The 21,706-nt window shown below is 43.3% G+C and overlaps 2 protein-coding genes across 6 annotated transcripts; both read left to right on the top strand.

The window, feature by feature from the left end:
- The first annotated feature begins 2,489 nt into the window (after window positions 1–2,489).
- On the top strand, window positions 2,490–11,140 carry psmb10 (proteasome 20S subunit beta 10). Its single transcript, XM_017682282.2, has 8 exons — window positions 2,490–2,711; window positions 4,644–4,737; window positions 4,836–4,933; window positions 7,425–7,565; window positions 8,496–8,611; window positions 9,329–9,387; window positions 10,033–10,184; window positions 10,934–11,140. The coding sequence occupies exons 1-8, from the start codon at window positions 2,647–2,649 to the stop codon at window positions 11,043–11,045; spliced, it is 837 nt and encodes a 278-aa protein (XP_017537771.1). The 5' UTR covers window positions 2,490–2,646; the 3' UTR covers window positions 11,046–11,140.
- A 1,232-nt stretch (window positions 11,141–12,372) lies between these two features.
- LOC119264359 (histone H3-like centromeric protein A) lies at window positions 12,373–18,500 on the top strand. 5 transcript variants are annotated; one of them, XM_037542928.1, is made up of 5 exons: window positions 12,373–12,442; window positions 13,669–13,917; window positions 14,547–14,662; window positions 15,300–15,374; window positions 17,988–18,499. In XM_037542928.1, the coding sequence occupies exons 2-5, from the start codon at window positions 13,812–13,814 to the stop codon at window positions 18,114–18,116; spliced, it is 426 nt and encodes a 141-aa protein (XP_037398825.1). In that variant the 5' UTR covers window positions 12,373–12,442; window positions 13,669–13,811; the 3' UTR covers window positions 18,117–18,499. The 5 variants fall into 5 exon arrangements, with proteins under 5 accessions (XP_037398825.1, XP_037398828.1, XP_037398827.1 ...); XM_037542931.1 differs by having other exon boundaries at window positions 12,398–12,442; window positions 13,767–13,917; window positions 17,988–18,500; XM_037542930.1 differs by having other exon boundaries at window positions 12,409–12,449.
- Window positions 18,501–21,706: the final 3,206 nt, after the last annotated feature.

Genomic DNA, 21,706 nt, shown 5'->3' with positions numbered 1-21,706 from the left:
ATAAACAGAAAAACAATAAACAGTAACAAGAATTTCTCGGGTCCATGTTTTTCCTCGACACCTTCACAGCCGCCACAGAGACTCGTTAATATCATCAAACCAGGAGCTGCATTTTAACTACATATAATACTGGGCTTCCTCGAGGAGAGGCTTGGAGATGGGTAAACACATACACATCCAGAACATCACTATTATATATATATATATATATTCTATAAATTTAGTTTATTCAAACTAAACCCTTTTCTCAGCAAATAAACATATAAACACAAACTACACAAATAATTAGATTTTCAAAATGTGTCTTGGGTGCCTAAAACTTTCGCACAGTACTGTATATTTTATATATATATATACATTTTTTCTTTAACATGCATCTCTTAAAGAACACGCCAGTGCCTGCATTTACTAGGTACACTATATGGACAAAAGTATTGGGACAGCTTTCTACAAGATTTTAGAGTGCGTCTATAGGAATTTTTGTCCGTTCATCCAGAAGAGCATTTGTGAGGTCCAGACTCTGATGCTGGACGAGAGGGTCTGGCTCACAATCTCTGTTCTGGTTCATCCCAAAGGTGTTGGATGGGGTTGAGGTCGGGACTCTGTGAGGGCCAGTCAAGCTCTTCCACACCAAACTCACCCAGCCAGTCCTTTATGGAGCTGCTTTGTGCGCTGGGTCTCAGTCATGCAGGAACAGAAAAGGTTCTTCCCCAAACTGTTCCCACAAAGTTGGAAGTGTACAGTTGTCCAAAATGTCTTGGTGCTGAAGCGTTAAGATTTCCCTTCACTGGAACTAAGGATCAAAGGCCAAGCCCTGAAAAACAGCCCCGTATCATCATCCCTCCTCCACCAAACTTTACAGCTGGCACAGTGCAGTCAGGCAGGTAACGTTCTCCTGGCATTCGCCAAACCCAGACTCGTCCATCAGACTGACAGATAGAGAAGATTCATCGCTCCACAGAACACGTTTCCAGTGCTCTAAAGTCCAGTGGCAGTGTGCTTTATACCAAACAGGAAGTGTGTCCCAATACTTTTGTTTATACAGTGTAGCCAACCCTTGCAGCACTGTCAAATTGGTACATTACATTGTTGAATTGATGTATACAGTCTCACAGACGTCTCAGATACACAGAACCATGTGAAAAGTTTGGCAAAGCTTGATAAAAATAAATAGAAAATAAACCCCAAAAATTCTCATTTTGCTAGAATTAACAAATAACGATATTAAACACGTCAGGGCACAAACGTCGTAACTTCTTCTTGTTTTCACTGGTCCCGTGATGCGTCAATGAGCACATTTACTTCTTTATTTGTCCTTATCTCCATGCACCTTAATGCACCACGCTCGGTTCACATTATATCTGTTGCAGCCTAAAGTTATTATGAAATCTAATATGTAAAATGATAGAAGTCAGATTAAATTGGGCTCGTCTCACATAATTGCGATTAAGTAATTATGTAAGAACAGTGACAGGCTCCATGGTCTACTGCTTTACACAACATTTCTGTATCAAATGTTTTTCTCCTTCCACAAAAAGTGCTATTCTTCTGCATCAAGGACAGATCCAACATACATATCATCAGATTTCAGACACAGCTCAGCTTTTTCCAGATGGACCTGAATGCTGTTTTGCTCAAACCAGTCTGTAAAGCACATCACAGCCCTTCTTGCTCTTTCTAGTTCACGAAAAGTTCAGAATTTGACGTAGGCCTACGGTCACTTTCTCCTTCAGACTTCAACCAAGCAGGCTGCAGGTTTGCCTTATGAAATGATTTAACACATGTAGCTGCTGAAAATAGAACAGAATTCAAATAGATGATGTCAAGGCAAACATTCAGCAATCCACACCGTAGATACGTCAATACGATCCATCCCTGCTGAAAAAAGACCAATAAAACCATTTGGAGTAAACCCTGATTCTAATGGAAACATGGTAGGCATAATGACTACCATTACAGACCACTAGGACAGTTCTCATTATGACATATCCCATCATCTGTAATCAGTCCTAGAATGCCTAGAATTAAAATCCTTTATACTGTGAGGTCAACCCATTAGGAAAACACCGAATACCATTACTGACTACTGGACACCACCAGGATCCAGCAGAAACTTTCTTTTAATGGTATCTTTTATATTGTTTTCTTTCAACCAATTGCACCAGGCCCTATAAAACAATAACACTGAGATGATACGATGCCTCAAAACTGTGAACTGAGCTTGATCGAAATAGACAGTGCTTTATAATGGCAGGAGGGCTGCATCTCAATTGGCTCCCTGCTTCCTACATAGTGCACTTGGTAGAGCTTATAACGCGAGCAGTGCCTGATATCGCTGACAAAGAGCTACTTGGTTCCACGTGGAAATTCCACGTGTTCCGTACTGGACGTTTAGTGCACTATTTGGGCGAAGAAGCCAACATTTCATCACTTACATAGTGCACTATCTAGGGATAGTGAATCCGCTGTGATTGGTCAGGGGCTGATGACGTTCCCCAAACTGAAAGTGAAAGGAGGAAAACTGGAGCCGTTTAGCTGCTAAATCGCTGACGCATCGCTGAAGACGGTAGAACGCAGATCAAATCCACTCCTAACGACGTGTTTTCGCTCCTGCGCTGCTGAAACTGGCCTACAGCTCGACCGAAGATGCTGAATTCATCGACCCAGTGTGAGATGACAAGTGGGGGGTTCTGCTTTGATAACGCTCGCAGGTGAGCCCACCAGCACCTACAGACAGTACAGCTCACTACAGCTCACTACAGCTCATCACAACTCACTATAGCTCACCACAGCTCATCACAGCTCACTACAGCTGATCACAGCTCACTACAGCTCATCACAACTCACTATAGCTCACCACAGCTCATCACAGCTCACTACAGCTGATCACAGCTCACTACAGCTCATCACAACTCACTATAGCTCATCACAACTCACTATAGCTCACCACAGCTCATCACAGCTCACTACAGCTGATCACAGCTCACTACAGCTCATCACAACTCACTATAGCTCACCACAGCTCATCACAGCTCACTATAGCTGATCACAGCTCACTACAGCTCATCACAACTCACTATAGCTCATCACAACTCACTATAGCTCACCACAGCTCATCATAGCTCACTACAGCTCACCACAGCAACACTGAGGCTGCCTCTTCATCCCTGAAGGACCCTGACAGTCTTCAGGACCCCCAGATCTCCATATGGCACTGGATTAGACTGATTTTTAGCCGTTGTATTCATTTGTGTAGGCCTAAGATAAGTTAACCATCTCTGAACTGAACATATGGCACTGCTACAGTGACTATGTGGTGAAATATTAAAGGGAAAGTTCAGCACAGAATAATGTTACCTCAAGTTTCTCCTTACTTCAGTTGTAGTTGATCAGTCAAGGTATGTTTGTCGTCAGGGGTTTGCTTCTTTGGTTGCTGGAGCTGGAGCTAACATGCTAATGTAGCAAACACATGATGGAAGAATACACCACCAGTTAGCGTGGTGCTAACTGCTCCTCGCAGGCTCGCCTCACACTGTGGGGGTGGTGTTCAGCAGGCTCTAATAAAGGTTTCTGACCGCGTTAACATTTATCGGACATTAATACATTAATGTTATCGGAATCAGATCAATATCGCCAGGTATTTGCTTAAAAATATCACCAATGTGTGATGGTGTATTGGTTGTTCACTGGAAGATCAGAATGTTTAGCAGAATCAGCTAAAATATCTGCATTTTATTCATTGTACTGTATTTCTGATCTTCTACAAAAAAATGTTAACTTTACAAGAGAAGGAAAAAACCTACTTTACTTTTAATGTAAGACAATGGAACCAGACGTCTTTCCAAGTAATTCTGGGTCATTTCGCTTGGTCCATTCATCTTGAAAATGACACCCAACGTAAAGGGCAACAGGCCTTTTCAAATCATGTCAAAAACTGAAAAATGAAAAAAAAGGACATACAAGCTTTTCTGCCACAGCAGCGATATATTGAAAAAAAAATCAGTTTTAGCTTGTATTTTTTTAAATGTAGCACTGCTGGCTCATTTTCTGTGCTCCACCTGGTCAGATCAAAGCAATGTTGTAAGACAAGGCACAGAAAATACTTTGTTATTACACAGAGCACCACGATATTGGGCAGCAATCCTAATGATGCATTAACAAAAATAAATAAATAAATAAACTAAGACAAAATATATAAGCTAATAGAAAATGCAAGATAATAAGTAAATATAAAAGTCCTAATGAATGTAAATATATTTTATATTTGTGCCATGTTACCCACCTCTGTGTATCGGCTTCGGCACGTGGAAAACGTGCATCCCTGATAATTACATACCGCCTGAAGCCTGAATTTTAGCTATTTTTATAGATTTCATACAGTGTCAGTAACCGCTTGCCAGTATTTTCCCCCCTCCGGTTTAGTTGTTGCCAATTCCCACCACTAGCTGTGCAATAATGCAACTTTATTGGACAGTCTAAAGCTCTGTGGATGACTGTGGCAACGCTGGGGTCAAACGTCTGGTTTCCTGATGTCAGTGATCCTCAACAAATCTTTTCGTGATTACTTAACAGCACAGATTGACACAAGTGTGTGATGCGCTACTCCTGTAATGCTCTTCTTCTGCGCTTTCTGCTGTTCTCAGAAATGCGGTGTTGGAGGCAGAGTTATCGGAGAAGGGCTACAAGGCACCCAAGGCCCGGAAAACTGGCACCACTATCGCTGGGATGGTGTTCAAGGTCTTCAGCTCTTCTGAACTCTAACGACTCATTAGCCATTAACTTTTCAGCTGTTCTCTTTTAGTTCATCTGTGTCTAAATTGTACATTTATTTCCAGGATGGCGTGATACTCGGGGCCGACACACGGGCTACAGACGACATGGTTGTGGCCGATAAAAACTGCATGAAGATCCACTATATTGCACCCAACATATAGTGAGAAGTTTTTCAACACTTTTATGGTGCCGGCCAAATTACTGCAGAGCATCAGGGAGGCAGGAAGGTGTTTTAAGTTGATTTAAGCTGTAGAGCCCGAGAGGGAGTGTGTTATCCTGAAATAACATCCCGGCTGTGATCTGGTGGCCGTAGATCATCCCAGCCGTGAGGTTACTGATGATAACTCCCTCCTCGAGTGCTCTACTGCTTTAATACAGCAGGTAAATAAATACAGTAAGAATTGAATAAACTGGCCGTGAATGCGGCTTTAATATGTTTTAATGTTCAGTTCCTTCCTCCTAATTAGAGCTCCTTAACGAGCAGCTTGTTGCTACATCAGAGTAACGAGCTCCGCCCACTCGCCGCTCAGCCGGCAGTTCGTTCTCCAGCTCCTTACACTAAATTCCCAAACTGTCGTCACTACTGAGCAGCTTTTCAGTCGGCAGCTGTGACAGAAGAACAGCTGAACAACCTGGAATCAGCCAGAAATGAACCCAACACCATTCGCCAGACGTGTCTGATCTTCAGAGTCGGACCAAATCAGACTGAGCCATGAAACTGACCCAATATCAGGTTCAGCTCAGTTTGGTCAGTTTCTCCAGATCAGTATTAATGTTGTTTTGTTCCAGCCGGTCTGTAAAGCTTCTTACAGCCCGTTTAGTTTGGCGAATGGTGTTGGGTTCATTTCTGGCTGATTCCAGGTTGTTCAGCTGTTCTTCTGTCACAGCTGCCGACTGAAAAGCTGCTCAGTGGCGACGACAGTTTGGGAATTTAGTGTCGTCTCGTCTTCAGAGTTGGACCAAATCGGCTGTCGGTCAGACGTGATCTTAACAGTGTCCATTTTCTGTTTGTGGCAAAGTGAGAAGTAAAAACGTTCATATGGCTTGAGCGTCTCCTACAGCTGTCAGAGTCGTTGCTTAGCAACGGCGTCTCAGCGGGGTGATAGCGTTTGTGAAGAACCCGTGATGTTATGGTGAAATAACAGTTAGAGCTTCTCAACCAATCAGCTTGTGGACCTTTTTGAATTTTTGATCATTTACATCAAGTGGAATGTGTTATAGTGTGATAATGTGCCCTACTGTGTGGCAAACAGACAACCGTATACACATATAACACAACATACCGCCGAAACATACTGATTTCTCTGCAAATGAGTTAAGTCCAATCAAATTGCTGACATGTGGCCAGTAACTAGTTGTCACACCCTGAGATTTCACGCTGGAACACACACAAAGCAGGAGATGTATTAGAGTCACGGGACATCATTACATTTGTTGTTTAAAAACTATATTCGGCTGCTTTGGGGCTCAGAACTGGCCTGCAGCTCTGCACACAACACTTTCCCTCTTTGCTCCTCAATCTTTCATTTCAGCCACATGCCAAAAAAGCAGCAAACTGTTGGAATTGCATCAGTAACGTACTGCAGATTTTGGCATCTGTGGGTTTTTGAAGATGTATAAATGAAGCAAAAAAGCCCGGTCCACTCTAAATCACGCATAGATCTAACTACTTTAAAATTACAGTTCAGATCTTTTGTTTTATTTTTATTAAATTGTCATTAAATACCTCATTTAAGTGTCCAAATTTAAGTAGTCAGTCTTGTCAGCATCTGTAAGCCAATAATCATGGGGATGGAGAATCTAGACTGCTGATTGGCTGCCTGAATTACATTACATTATATAATATCATATAATTGCATTATATAAGCATATTAATATTAGCATTTCTTAAATGCTGGAAAGAAATATCGTGCAGGACTTTGGTATCAAAGTAAAAGTACCAGTACTGGTGTTGAAACAGTGTAAATGACACCAATCCATAATACAAATTAGCTTTAAATGAGCCTTTGACAGCTGCACCTTCAGCTTCTAACAGTGTGTTTATGGTAAGCTGCAGAAAAGGGTCTCTTCCAGTTTTGCTTTGACTGTGTGGCTTTGTTGGGCTTCTCTTTGAGTAGCTATCGATTTCTGCTGTTAGTTTCATCAGCCAGTTCTTGTATTACAGTACTGAGCTCATTGAAAAGCTGCTGAGTGCTGATTTTGCTTTAATTGTGAAGCTGCTCTGGAGTTCGACTTCATGTGCATCTGGAAAACCAGGTCATAGTGATCGTTGTGCACTTTGGAGAAACAGATCATCTGTCATTAGGCAGTATGAAGCTGTAATGAGCATCAGACTCATGTACTTTATGTAGTTCATGTGCTTTACATGAGCAGCCTGAAGCACTAGGAGATGATTTCCTTCACCGCCTGACTTCGGGCTGATCCAGAGAAATGGCTCAGTGACATGTTGGGCATCTCTGACTGGACAGGTGTCTAATTTAGCGGTGCTTGGATAGATTTTTAAGTTTGCTCTGATTAGCTAAGTGATGAGGTCTAATTTGCTCTAATTGGATCTAGTCTATTAATTCCTGGACAAGGTCTGATATCTGTTAAGTTCTAATTTCAGTCTTACTGGCTTGCTGTTGAGCTCTAATGTCGATCTGATTGGGTAGCTGCTGTGGAGCCGGTGTTGCTGCAGATGCTGAGATCCTCACCCAGATGATGTCTTCAAACATAGAGCTGCATTCTCTCAGCACTGGACGCCCTCCTCTCGTCGTTACTGTGACCCGGCAAATCAAGCAGAAGCTTTTCAGGTGAGAGACCCATGTGTCCAGTCTTAAAACATTAACAATTAACATTTATTGTCTATTTTACCATCTTGGCCGTAAATCTGTCTCAGTGTGTGCTGATGTACTAATAGAGGCTAAAAATATAATATAAACAAAAACTTACTTTGCTCTGCTTTGAGCTTCAGCTCAGCTACAGCTGCTTTTCTCACATCTCTGGCAGGAAACTTTTCCACGAAATTAGACGTTTCCTGTAAAATGTTTCTCAACATTCGCCCTTCGCTGACGTCGTCTCATTCACCCGCTTCTTGTTAGAATCTCCCTGTTCCACCTTAAATGGCGTCTGAGAGGCCAGAATGTAACCGCTGCACATTTTAAGGTGAAACGGGAAAATTCAAACAAGAAACTGACTTCAGTTTTGTGACTTTTTAGTGTTTGTCACTTTCTCACTGCAGATTGAACGTATCAGGAAACCAGCTGGCGTGATTAAAAACACAAATAAGTCCATTCGTCTCCATCTTCATGATCGGCGTTAGTCTTGAATCTCTCTCTTTGACGTTTCGTTAGCTAGTAGCTAAGCGAGACTGTTGTCTGTGTTGCTATAGTGACCAGCAGTCGGCGCTGATCTTTAGGGTTAAAGGGTGAATCAGCAGTTCTACATTAACTCCAGAATTTGAGAGCATTTATGGTTAAACTGTGTTGAACGATCAGCAGAGCTTTATTTTACTGTAAAGGAGGAACCTACAGATTACTAATGCAGCTGTGGAGCTGCAAAAGGGCAGTTAAAGAGCCACATGTGGCGACTCCTGCCATATAGGATATTCCTCAAACCTAAAATCCAGACAGGTCTTCATACTCAGCACTGCAGAACTTCTGAAGCCCCTTGCAGGCCATATGAAAGCTTCATTGCTTTAATCTGCAGGCTGATGATGGTCTGATGTGCTGTTTGTGTTGCAGGTATCAGGGGCACATTGGCTCGTCTCTGATCGTGGGCGGTGTGGATGTTGACGGCCCCCAGCTCTACAGTATCTTCCCTCATGGCTCCTATGACAAACTGCCCTTCCTCACCATGGGTACGTACCGTGAACGAGGACTGTACGTGCTGTTCCAGAGCTGCGGCCTGCATTTCTCCACCTATTCAGCCTACAGCAGTGTAGAGAGGTTGGAAAATGGTCACGTAAAAATGAGATTTGACCATTTTTGCTACATAAAATCACACAAATGATGTAAGTAGACCTCTAAGAAGCAAAAAAAACATAATTAAAACGTAGGACATGGGCCTTTTAGAAATATCCGTGACCGTGATGTACTTCAGTCCATGTTTATAGACAGCAGGATGTCATACAGTGTCAGCAACCACATAAGCAAGGCTATGTGGAGATTAGATTACTTAAAGTAGAATCCCACCCATTTTTATAAATTTCTATCATATTAATTAGTTAAAATGTGAAGAGAGCGGTTCCGAGCGGTTTGGATGAGAAACGCTCTGTTCTAGAGAAACGTACCGAGTCAGAGCTGTCCACAGTGGTGGTGATGGGAACCAGACGTCCCTCTAAAAGCTGCTCACAGTGGTGGTGATGGGAACCAGACGTCCCTCTAAAAGCTCCTACAGAAAGTTCCTACATGAACTGGTTCTGAATTCCTGATGACTGAGACGCTGTTTTATGAGAGTTTAGAGAACTTCAACTCCATTCATGGTGGAGGGAGACATGCAGGGCGCTGTGCGGCAAAATAGTCCCCAAAGAAAACTCATTATTCCAGAATTTCATAACTTGGTGAATATCTTTCAGGCTCTGGAGCAGCTGCAGCTGTTTCTGTATTTGAGGACCGATTTAAGGCAAAGATGGAGGTAAAACCTGCACTTTCATATTTTCCAGACTAAGTTACCTTTTAGAAATTTAGAAATGTAGTCTTGTTTTTTTTTTGTTTTTTTTTTCATACCATTTAAAACTATTTATATATTATATAATGAATTATACATCATTAGTGTTATTAGTTTAGTAATTAATGTAATGTAATGTAAATGTATTTTAGTTATTTTTCATCCAACTGAAATCATAATAAAATGTCTCCTTTTCTGCTTACAAACACAAACATGTGTTGATAGTTTAGATTCTGCACTTTCCACACAGTTGATCAGCTTGTTACAATGAGCTGAACACCAGCGCCGCATATCCACACTGTTGATATTATCGTTTTTTTTTTATTTTGTGACGTAATTTAAACACACCAGCCACTCTTTACAGTGTTTGTGAATTTCATGAATGAACCAAAAAAAGTGGTCCTTAAAGTCTGGCTACGTTGACTGACCTTCAAAGTGTGTTTTTGATTTTGGAGATACAAGGTTTTGTTCTGACTAAAATTATAGCAATGATGTTACTAATTTTCCTTTTTTTCTGTTTAAATACTTTATTCAGCTCAAAATTGTGAATGAATGTCTCTCTCTACCTCTTTAACTCCCCCTCGCCCTCATTCTCCCAACGCCGCTCCTCAGCTGGAGGAGGCTAAGCAGCTGGTGCGTGATGCCATCACTGCGGGGATCTTCTGTGATCTGGGCTCCGGCAGTAACGTGGACCTGTGCGTGATCACGGAGAAAGGAGTGGATTATCTCCGCGGCTACGACCGGCCTTCTCAGAAGGGCCAGCGGTGAGTTCCACGTTGAAGGTTTGGTTTGGGTTCATAAGTTTGGTGTCTGAGGTTTACTTTTTAGTTTTCTCTGGACTGTGAAGCTACCGTAGCTGAAGTGATGGGTGCTTATACCCCACCAGTCAGCACTTTAGTAGTAGAAGTTGTAGTTTATTACTAGTACTAGTTTATTACTTTAGTAACTTATAGATTCATCACGACGTCTTGCCAATTTTTAGGTGTTTTCCTGCTCCTAACTACAAAAATCGCAACTGAAGTTGAACTGTCAGCACACAGATACAGTCCAGTACAGTGACCGCATTACTGCTGCCTGTAGCCAAACTCACCGCCACTCTTCCCTTCACTCGAGAGCAAGACCCTGACTCAGACTCCTCCATCTGGGGCAAGCCCTGTCCCATTACCTTTAAAAAGATAAAGGTTCTTTTAACTCATTGGAACTTCAGTGACCTCAGAATTTCAAGGCAACCAGGTTACTTACTTGTTTAAGTTAAAACTAATGGCTGGGCATTATGACGATATTTTAACATTATAGTGATGAATTATGTTACAGTACGCTTTTCTGAGCGTAACGTAGGTTTCGTCATTACTTTAAAATACTTCCCATCCAAAAACAGCCCGTTTAATGTTTGAAAGTGGTCGTGTAGAAATGAATTCGGACTGTTCTTGATGTATAACACCACACAAATAAGTGCAGGACTGCATTATAGATCATTTACACATCTGTTGTCTTCTCTCTTTCTGAGCTTTAGGGAGGGCAGTTACAGGTACAAGCTTGGCACAACACCAGTCCTGACCAAAACGGTCACTCCACTAACCCTGGACGTCGTAGAGGAATCCATTAAGACCATGGACACCCAATGAAACTCCACCAAATCAGCTCATTTTAAACTTCTTTTTTTTTCTAAATAACTGGATGAGGAATTACAGCAACACATTAAAGCTTTGATGTGAGAACATCTGCAATGTTTGTTTTTATTTAAATATGTGACGAGCAGAAAAGGTTAATGTGCCATCTTACCTTTGAGGTCTCTGAGGTGCTGCAGTGGACTGTCTGTAATGATGCTTTGGTTGGTTTATTTCAGAGAATATCATTCCACGTAGACGTTTTTCATAACTTTGCTTGACACTTTTACAATCCTGGGAGCCCATCGTCCTCTTGGCCTCCCCATACAGTGGTGTAAAGTTCAGAGGAAGATTAATGAGTAAAGATCCAGGAGAGAAAGGTCGGTCAGACATATGTAGGATCTGAGTGTCCTACTGAAGAACACAGGGATGAGTTCTAGTGAAAGAGCAGCAGGACTCCAGTTGCTGGTGAGGAGTTCATGCAGGGTTGGCAGTGGCAATGCTCATCACAGTAGAGGTTGGAGGTGGATGAGATGGTAGACCACTCTTTAATCTCAGGTTCATTTCATCACAGTATGACGACGATGATGATTATGTTAGGTGTTATAAAATCGATGGCGAATGCTGATGTTGTTAAAAAGCACTGATTTCATGAGCCACTGAAAGTAAGTGGTTATGGCATCAGCTTTCCTGCAGTGATGAACTTCAGCTGAAAATGAGTTTTAAGTAGTAATACAAATATTTTTGTCCTCTTTTATATAAAAAACTAAGACACAAACTGGCTGAAAATGGATTTTAAAACTTAGTAAAATAGTTTTGGTTGTTTAAATATAACAGGCTAAAGATTTTTTTAATGAATACAAACATTTTTTTTTTTTTTTTAGAAGAAGAAAATGTAAAACATTACTGGCTGAAAAGCAATTGTAAAAATAATTAAAATATTTTTAGCCCTTTTTTACAAAAAACTGAAAAAATAACTAAAAAAATTCATTTAAAAAACTACAAATATTGTGTGGTCCTTTTTTCTCAGGTAAATTAAAAAAAATAATACACATATTTTGGTCCTTTTTTATATGAAAACTTACAAAGGAACTGGCGAAATAATCATTTTAAATAATCTTTTTATTTTTAAACGTCGATTTTTTAAAACCTCATCAGACAAAAACAAACCGGTTTCCATAGTAACATTTCTGCCCATCACAGATTGGCCTGTAGAAGCGTCGCTGCGTCTTTCGTGTAATGACGTCGCAGGGAAGCTCTTCTTTGATTGGTTCGAAAGCTCCACGGTCAAGCCCCTGCGGTGACGTACCGGGCGGCGCTGCCCGCTGATTGGCCGGCGCCGCGCCGCATTGTTTGAATTTGCGCGTCGCTCTGCGGGGAAACGGTCCGCGGGTCTCGGCGCTCGGCGGCTGTGGGTAAGAGGTCTGCCTGGTTCTCTGCTGGTTCTATATTCAGAGGTTAAATGTACGGCTGTGTAATGTTTTTAAACGTGTTCAGAACCGGTTTCTGTGTAAATGCGTGCAAGGTTGTGTTGAAAACGGGTCCCAGGCTAAGCTTCGTGTTCGAACGTTCCCGGTCCACCTTAATTGGTGCGTTGCTTGCTGCTCTATTTAAGGTGGAACGGATAATTCGGACAAGAACCTGGCGGATTGTTGTATCTGCGAGCTGCACTGTTCAGAGCACTGCATATAATGTGTGTTTTTAGGAGACTGTGGTCAACATCAGAGATTTGGCCGTCTGTCAGCCTGTAACGGTCGCCAGCGTGACCACTCTTCTGTAGTGAAACCTGTTTTAAAGGGGAATTCCACAAAAGTTTCAAAATTTCCGCCTTAAATGGTTCAGATGTAAACAGAGTGGTTCAGAGTGGTTTGGTGTGAAATGCTAAGTTCTGGAGTCAGAGCTGTTCACAGTGGTGGTGATGATGATGGGAACCAGACGTCCCCCTCTTAAAGCTCCTCACAGACAGTTCCTACAGGAGATGCTGATGAATCGGGCTTTTGAGAGAAGGCTTTCGTGGAGGAGGGCTGTGCGTGCAGGGTTTTTAACATGCAAAAGAAAGTCCAGATTTTCCACGATTTTCCATCATCAACATTCCATATAAGCTCAGAAGACTCGTGTGGGTTCTCTGGTGGTTCTGGATGGTAGACAAAATGTCTATATCTGTGTTGTAGTCATGGCGACGTCTGGTTCCCATCACCACCACTATAAACACGTCTGAACCATTTCACACCAAACCGCACTGAATCTCTGTTTACATCTCACACACTGAGTTATGGAGGATTTTTCCAGGGAATTCTGTACGGCGCTTAAGTGAGCAGTACCTCAGTAAAGCTCAAATCTGTTCGTAATGTTGTTTGTTTTTAGATGCGTCTTCTGCACTGCACATTCTTTAGCAGAAGAAATGAGCTTTGGTCAGTTGATCATGCGGTCCTGTCTAACATCGGGCACCTTGGTTTTATGATTCACAGTACTGGCCCGCTGTACAGTACAGTGGAATACTCGTTCTCTGCGTCCTGTGACTGAGGAACCAAACTGAATACGTCTAACACACATTCTGAAAAGTTGGTGGAATTCCTCTTGACCGCTAGCTAGGAGTTTTAATCAAAAGCATGATCTTAAGTACGTTCTTCCATTTCTGTAGAGCTCTTGGCGTTCCTGCTGAAGCCCTACCCTGACCTTACCTGTGGATTCTCTGGTCCACGTCTCTGGCGTGTCTCCTCAAATAGTGTTTTTGTGCAGCATCTCAAGGGTCAGCACTGCTCAGCGTACCGACCTGTCCGAAGGATGCGGCGTGATTCATCAGCTCACAGACGGAAGCCCTCCACTCCGAAACGGAGGTCTCCCCCTCGCCCTCCGCCAACTCGGACCCGTAGAAGCAGCGGACCCTCAGGTGAGAGCCCAGGCAGAGGAGGTCATCTGTGGTGCTGGAGAGTTTAAGATCCTCTAGTTCATCAGGGCCTTCAGCGTCCCCTTCATTAGAGCCAGATGGTGTGAGGTGTGTAGTGGTAGATCTCCAGGAGTGGATTTAGGCACTTGTTAGACTGTCTTCAAACAAATTCACCCAAATGCTTGTATAGAAATGGACAAAGGTATGGACAAAACTCAGGCTTGGAGGTAGTACTGTCACTATTATGTGACCTATGGTTGTCCACTTTTATGGAGTTTGGTGTGAAGTGGTTCAGACGTCTTTACAGTGGTGGTGATGGGAACCAGATGTCGCCATGACTACAACACAGATATAGACGTTTTATATGCCATCCAGAACCACCAGAGAACCTACACGAGTCTTTATATGGAATGATTAGGATGGTGAAACAGTCTTTCTTTGGGGACTACTTTGCCTTATAACACCCTGCACGTATCCCTCCACCATGAATGGATATTAGGCCAAAATCTTCTCTAAACTCTCATAAAACAGCATCTCAGACATCAGGCAGGGAATTCAGAACCAGTTCATGTAGGAACTTCATGTGACTGGGATTCACTTTGACGTGAGTTCTGTTCTCTACTCCTCATCAGAAACGCCGCCGAGGAAGAAGCGCAGGTTTCGCCCGGGTATGAGAGCCCTGATGGAAATCCGGAAATATCAGAAGTCTACGGACCTGCTGCTGCGCAAGGGGCCGTTCTCACGCCTGGTATGTCCCTCAGATCTCAGTGGTTTGATGATTTCACGTCTTCTGCTTGGTATCAGATCTGTAGAGTTTAGATTTTGGTGCATTGCACCTCCTGCTGGCCAGACCAAAAATCACTACCCATGTTTAAACGAGCGTGCGTTATTGTTGTGTTTACGCTAGTGAACTGGTGTGAATCGAGGGGAAAGTATTTGGTATCGTTATTTTCTTCAAACACGGGTGGCTTGGGTTATATTGCTGCTGCTGTATTGCTTTTCTTCATGCGTAAACATCTACGCTCCCACTTTGGTCAGTGCCAGAACAGTGTCCTATCCAGAATGTTCACTTGACAGGAGATGAAACCTTGCAGGACTTGGTATAAAAGCTGAGGATATTAATTGGCAAGTCGTTTTTTATTATTTATAATAATGTAATATATTATTTGGTCCATTTACCATAAATTTTGACACAGTAAAAAAACGTTAAAGGTTGTTTCAGCCTGAACTGCTTATTGAATGAGATGCCATACAGGACAGCCAATCAGAACACAGCTCGTATCAGTCTTAATGGCACAGTAACAAAAAGAAGAAATGTGGGAAATGGGTCCTTTAAACGAGTCTCTCTCTCTCTCTCTCTCTCTCTCTCTCTCTCTCTCTCTCAGGTGCGGGAGGTGTGTCAGATGTTCAGTCAGGAGCACCTGAAGTGGCAGGCTTACGCTCTGATGGCCCTGCAGGAGGTGCTGTCTACTTTCTAAGTCTCTCTCACAGCTCAGTCAGTGTTTACACTCGGTCATGTGGCGTATTCTGTTCTCCTTCATGCTCCCTCTAGTTCTCAGCGCTGTATATTTAGATGCAGTATGTCATGGAGGGCCCTTTGTCACCGATTCTATTCATAATTTTTATGGATAGAATTTCTAGGCGCAGTCAAGGGATGGAGGGTGTCCGGTTTGGTGACCTCAGGGTCACATCGCTGCTGTTTGCAGATGATGTGGTCCTATTGGGGACATCAGGCCGCGAACTTCAGCTTTCACTGGATCGGTTTGCAGCCGAGTGTGAAGCGGCCGGGATGAGAATCAGTACCTCTAAATCCGAGACCATGGTTCTCAGGCGGAAAAGGGTGGAGAGCCCTCTCTGGGTCGGGGATAGGCTCTTGCCTCAAGTGGAGGAGTTTAAGTATCTCGGGGTCTTGTTCACGAGTGATGGTACAAGGGAGCGGGAGATTGACAGGCGGATTGGTGCTGGGTCAGCAGTGATGCGGGCTCTTTACCGGTCTGTTGTGGTAAAGAAAGAGCTGAGCCATAAGGCAAGGCTCTCGATTTACCGGTCGATCTACGTTCCCACCCTCACCTATGGTCATGAGCTTTGGGTAATGACCGAAAGAACGAGATCGCGAATACAAGCTGCCGAAATGAGTTTCCTCCGCAGGGTGTCTGGACTCTCCCTTAGAGATAGGGTGAGAAGTTCAGTCATCCGGGAGGGACTCGGAGTAGAGCCGCTGCTTCTTCACGTCGAGAGGAGCCAGCTGAGGTGGTTCGGGCATCTGGTTAGGATGCCTCCTGGACGCCTCCCTCGGGAGGTGTCACAGGCGAGTCCACCTGGGAGGAGACCCCGGGGAAGACCCAGGACACGCTGGCGCGACTATATCGCCCAGCTGGCCTGGGAGCGCCTCGGAATCCCCCTTGGAGAGCTAGTGGAAGTGGCTGGGGAAAGGGAGGTCTGGGCCTCATTGCTTAGGATGCTGCCCCCGCGACCCGAACCCCGGACAAGCGGAAGATAATGGATGGATGGATGTCATGGAGGTGCTGGCTTCATTCTGCTGGGATCACAGGTTTAAATCCTGTTGCTCGTCAGGAGATGTTCATTTAAAAAGAAAATATTTTTTACTTTAAAGCCGTAAAAGTGAAAAGTATCATGACTGACTCTAAGTTATAGCTGAACGATGTGGCAGTATTTCCCGTCACTGTGGTAGATTGTTTTATCACATGCTTTTCTGAATATATCATGGATTTATTCAGGACTGCTCTTTTTTCTTTTTCTTTTTTGTTAAGATGCGACACTTTGTCTGTTTTTACTTGTCAGATGTCAGAGAAATGAAATGAAAACTTGCTGCATACGATGCTGTGTTACCACCTCTGCGCTATAACGTAGTTTTATAACGTCTTTCCTGTGAAGACGGAAATGATGGTTTAACAGTCAGAAGCGTCGAGTCGGGGGTTTTTCTCACGACGTCGTAAGTCTTTACGTATTAAAGTCGCACACAGGCTCAGAGAGAAGGTCCAGCTCAGAGAGAAGGTCCAGCTCAGAGAGAAGGTCCAGCTCAGAGAGAAGGTCCAGCTCGATGTTTGAGACTCGCATGATCTCAAAATCAACACTGTACTGATGAGGATATGATCACAATATTAACTGAGTACAAATAATTCTCTCTCTCTCTCTCTCTCTCTCTCTCTCTCTCTCTCTCTCTCTCTCTCTCTCTCTCTCTCTCTCTCTCTCTTTCTTTCTCTCTCTCTTTCTTTCTCTCTCTCTCTTTCTCTCTCACTCTTTCTCTCTCACTCTTTCTCTCTTTCTCTCTCTCTCTTTCTCTCTCACTCTTTCTCTCTCTCTCTCTCTCTCTCTCTCTTTCTCTCTCTCTCTCTCTTTCTCTCTCACTCTTTCTCTCTCTCTCTCTCTCTCTCACTCTTTCTCTCTCACTCTCTCTCTCTCTCACTCTTTCTCTCTCACTCTTTCTCTCTCACTCTTTCTCTCTCTCTCTTTCTCTCTCTCTCTTTCTCTCTCACTCTTTCTCTCTCTCTCTCTCTCTCTCTCACTCTTTCTCTCTCACTCTTTCTCTCTCACTCTTTCTCTCTCTCTCTCTCACTCTTTCTCTCTTTCTCTCTCTTTCTCTTGCTCTCTCTCTCTCTCTTTCTCACTCTCTCTGTCTCTCTCTTTCTCTCTCTCGCTCTTTCTCTCTCTCACTCTTTCTCTCTCTCTCTCTCTTTCTCTCTCTTGCTCTCTCTCTCTATCTTTCTCTCTCTTTATCTCTCTCTCTCTCTCTCTCACTCTCTCTCTCTCGCTCTTTCTCTCTCTTGCTCTCTATCTCTTTCTCACTCTCTCTCTCTCTCTCTCTCTCTCTCTCTCTCTCTCTCTCTCTCTCTCTCGCTCTTTCTCTTGCTCTCTATCTCTTTCTCACTCTCTCTGTCTCTCTCTTTCTCTCTCTCGCTCTTTCTCTCTCTCGCTCTTTCTCTCTCTGTCTCTCTCTCTCTGTCTGTCTGTCTCTCTCTCTCTCTCTCTCTCTCTCTCTCTCTCTCTCTCTCTCTCTCTCTCTCTCTCTCTCTCTCTCTCTCTCTCTCTCTCTCTCTCTCTCTCTCTCTCAGGCTGCGGAGGCGTTCCTGGTGCGTCTTTTCTCCGACGCTAATCTGTGTGCGATTCATGCTAAGCGTGTGACTCTGTATGCTCGTGACATCCAGCTGGCGCGGCGCATCCGCGGGTTGGAGAACATGTGAAGAGCAACTGCTGCAGTCAGGAGGGTGTTCCCCTCTGCTTCTGACCTCCAGACCACAGGAGCAGAGAGCGGCGCTGCTGTGGATCTTCAGAGCATCAGAGGATGGACATTCACACCTGCGCGGATGCACGTGCTGATCAATGACCTTCCTATTACTGATTTACCTGCAGCTCACCTGGGATTTCCTCAGTGCTTCATCATCGTCATGACTGGAGATGAAGTTTGACTGCAGTGACTAAAGTGACTGTTTATTGACGGGTAATTAAAACTGAATTTTAGCAGGCGGGAAAATCTTCATACCAATCCATTCTGTTCTGATTTTTATATATATATATTTTTAATGTTGAAGGTTTTGTACAGAATGTTAAGCTTTTGTTATTAATAAAATGGTGTTTTATAATAAACTGAAAGCTCTTAGGAGTCAGAGCACTGCTCTTTACTGCTCGGTCAGTGCTGCGGTCAGGAACTGAAAGTGGATATAAACAGTATGTGTGCCGTTACTGAAACTGCGGCTTTTAATCTGGAACTCCAGACAAATGAATAATAATTAACATAAATAAAGCGCAGTATCCCGGCTACCAGAGTTAACAGCAGAACCTTACTGTTAAAGGGCACCAGTCAGAAGAAATATCTAGGGCTTGTCAGGTGGATGTCACGGTCAAACCTGACTTTATAAAAGACTTATCAGGGAGGTGACCAAGTGGCCTATAGCAGGAATGACTGACAGGTGCTGGCCAGCTCCTTAACCCGACAACAATTCAAGGCCCCAGTGAGACTTGTTTTCAGACCAGGAGCTACATGTCAAACTGGGGTCCTTCTGAGTCAAAGTGCTCATCTAACACTCTGCATTAAGTTCATGAAGGCCTTGATAATCAGCCGATGAGCTGGATCAGTTGTGTTTAATTAGGCGATGAGTTGAAGTGTGCAGAGTTTTGACCTGTGAGGACTGGAGCCTGACACTTGAGCCATCGCAGTGCAGACCAGACCACCTTAAACTCTAAACCAGTGCTCTCCAAACGTCCACCTGGAGATCCTCTTTCCTGCAGAGTTTAGAGTTCAGTTCTAACGTGCACTTAACATGCCGCCCCTCCACATCTCCTAACACTGAAGTATCTGGGGCTGGAATCACAAAAACTTTCTGAATGAGGGCAGCCAATCCAAACAGAGCTTATTTACATATCTCTGCTGTCGGGGAAAAAAAACTTGTATCTCTGTTTTTTCTTGTTTTTTAGTTTTTGACAAAACTGAAAGTGCCTGTTGCTCTTTACGTTGTATGTAAACTTCACGGTGAATGGACCAAAAGAAACCTCCCAAAATGACTTGGCAAAAATTCTGGTTCCATTGACTTCCATTAAAAGTGAAGTGTGTTTTTTCCTTCTCCTGTAAAGTTACCATTTTGGAGATACGAGGTTTTCTCCCGGTGATATTAAAGGTGCAGTAAGAAAAACAGCCTGTTTAATTGTGAGGGATGAAGGAGGAGGTCAGGAACCTGTTCGTATATGAGGAAATGCCTGTGTTAAATATGACGTTCTCTTCAGGAGCCCCTGAGATCTCTGACCTGGTCTTTTATTAGAATCTCCTGAGTTGAGCGGCAGGTCTGCGTCAGAAGGCCTCAGTGTGCTAGTTCTCGTGGCTCAGCTCTTCAAGGAGTTTGAGCTTATTTTCGGGTTCTTCACCATCTTGCACGGCAGTTTGGCTTTTTTAATTGGTCCTTCGGGACAGACCTTCTGTCTTCCTGGGCGCTAAACTCCGCCTGCTTCTCTAGGCTGCAGCCAATCATCTACCGTTCGCACCTGCTAGCAGAGTTGTTTACAGGTGAGCCGTGGCATCATGGGAATAAAGCAGGAGGTGAGAGAACAGCGTTAAACAACCGAGGACTGAGGGACAGTTCCATCTGAGGTCAACATCGGAGCAGTGAAGAGGTATGTGGACCTTCATTCTACTGTCTTAATACTATTATAATGGTACAGAGTTTCCTTCCCGCAGTAACTGCGACTGATTTTTATCATTATTTAATTCTAACTGTCGGTAAAGAGTTTGGATGAAAATGAAAAATGTTAAATAGAAAACAAAGGAAGCTTTCATTTTGTTATTTGTTATTGTTTATGAGTAATGAAAGCGTCTAATGTGTATTTAAATGTTGCTCCTCTATTCTGGGAGAGAAATTATTTAAATTGAACCACTAAATTAATGCATTTTAACAGGTTATGTGCCCCTTACTCACAAAAGCTTCACCTTTAAAGCAACCTGTTTGAAGCTGTGCTGAGTTTCACAGGTTTTTCAAAATTTGCATTTAACCCCTTTATTCATTACCTACAGGGACTTTGATGCAAACTAATAGAGCTTTTTCTTAGGATACAGAAGCGTGTAATAAAACATTGGTTGGCTTGTTACCTCCCTCTATAATGAGCCAGTTCAGCCACTCCTGGATGGAATTACACCTTCAGACCTTTTATACTTTATAATCACTTTGCCTTCTTCTATGCACAGCTGTTAATACGCCTCTCTGGTTTGAGGATTTTTAGAAATTACACAGATTTTTCATATTGTCTGCATAATTGAGATGTAAACAGAGTCGTTCAGAGTGGTTTGGTGTGTTCTACAGAAACCGAGTCAGAACCGTTCACAGTGGTGGTGATGGGAACCAGACGTCCCTCTAAAAGCTCCTCACAGAAAGTTCCTACATGAACTGGTTCTGAATTCACTGCCTGATGAACTGAGACGCTGCTTTATGAGAGTTTAGAGAACTTCAACTCCATTCATGGTGGAGGGAGACATGCAGGGCGCTGTGCGGCAAAATAGTCCCCAAAGAAAACTCATCATTCCAGATTTTCCACTGTTTTCCATCATTGACATTCCATATAAGCTCAGAAGACTCGTGTAGGTTCTCTGGTGGTTCTGGATGGTAAATAAAGTGTCTATATCTGTGCTGTAGTCATGGCGACCCCTGGTTCCCATCACCACCACTGTAAAGACGTCTGAACCGCTTCACACCAAACTGCTGTGAATCTCTGTTTACGTCTCACACACTGGGTTATGCAGAACTGGGGAAAAATTGGAAAAATCCGTATCATTTTTTAAAATCCTGTCATCTGATTGGATTAAAACACTTTACTGTTGCAGTGGAAGTCATTTGACAGTGGCTTTCAAAGCTGAGAGGTGTATTATTATCTAATTAACCACTGCTCCGCCTGTTTTTCCCGGCTTTGTACTATAATACTTTATACTAACAATGTTTGCTATCCAGTGTCAACCAGAGGAGGACGGGTTCCCCTTCTGAGTCTTGGTTCCTCTCAGTGTTCCCTTAGGGAGATTTTTCTTGCCACTGTCGCCATTGGCGACGCTCACTGGGGGCTCGGACCTGGATTTTCCTGGAAAGCTGCTTTGTGACAATACCTGTTGTAAAAAGCGCTACATTAATAAACTTTGCTGGCTTGCTATTAAAAGCAATGAATAGGAGAAGGAAAAGTAAATAGAAAGTAAATAAAAGCTCTGGATTAATTTTAAGATTAATTTAATCCAGCCCTGGCTGAACTGGCTCATTTCGGAGGGAAGTTTCTGTTTCTTACATTCTGCACTTTCAGAGTCAGG

The sequence above is a fragment of the Pygocentrus nattereri genome, chromosome 11, assembly GCF_015220715.1.
Source record: "Pygocentrus nattereri isolate fPygNat1 chromosome 11, fPygNat1.pri, whole genome shotgun sequence".
NCBI lineage: Eukaryota > Metazoa > Chordata > Actinopteri > Characiformes > Serrasalmidae > Pygocentrus > Pygocentrus nattereri.
The sequence above is the reverse complement of the archived record's forward strand: the minus strand, read 5'-3'. Positions and strand labels throughout refer to the sequence as shown.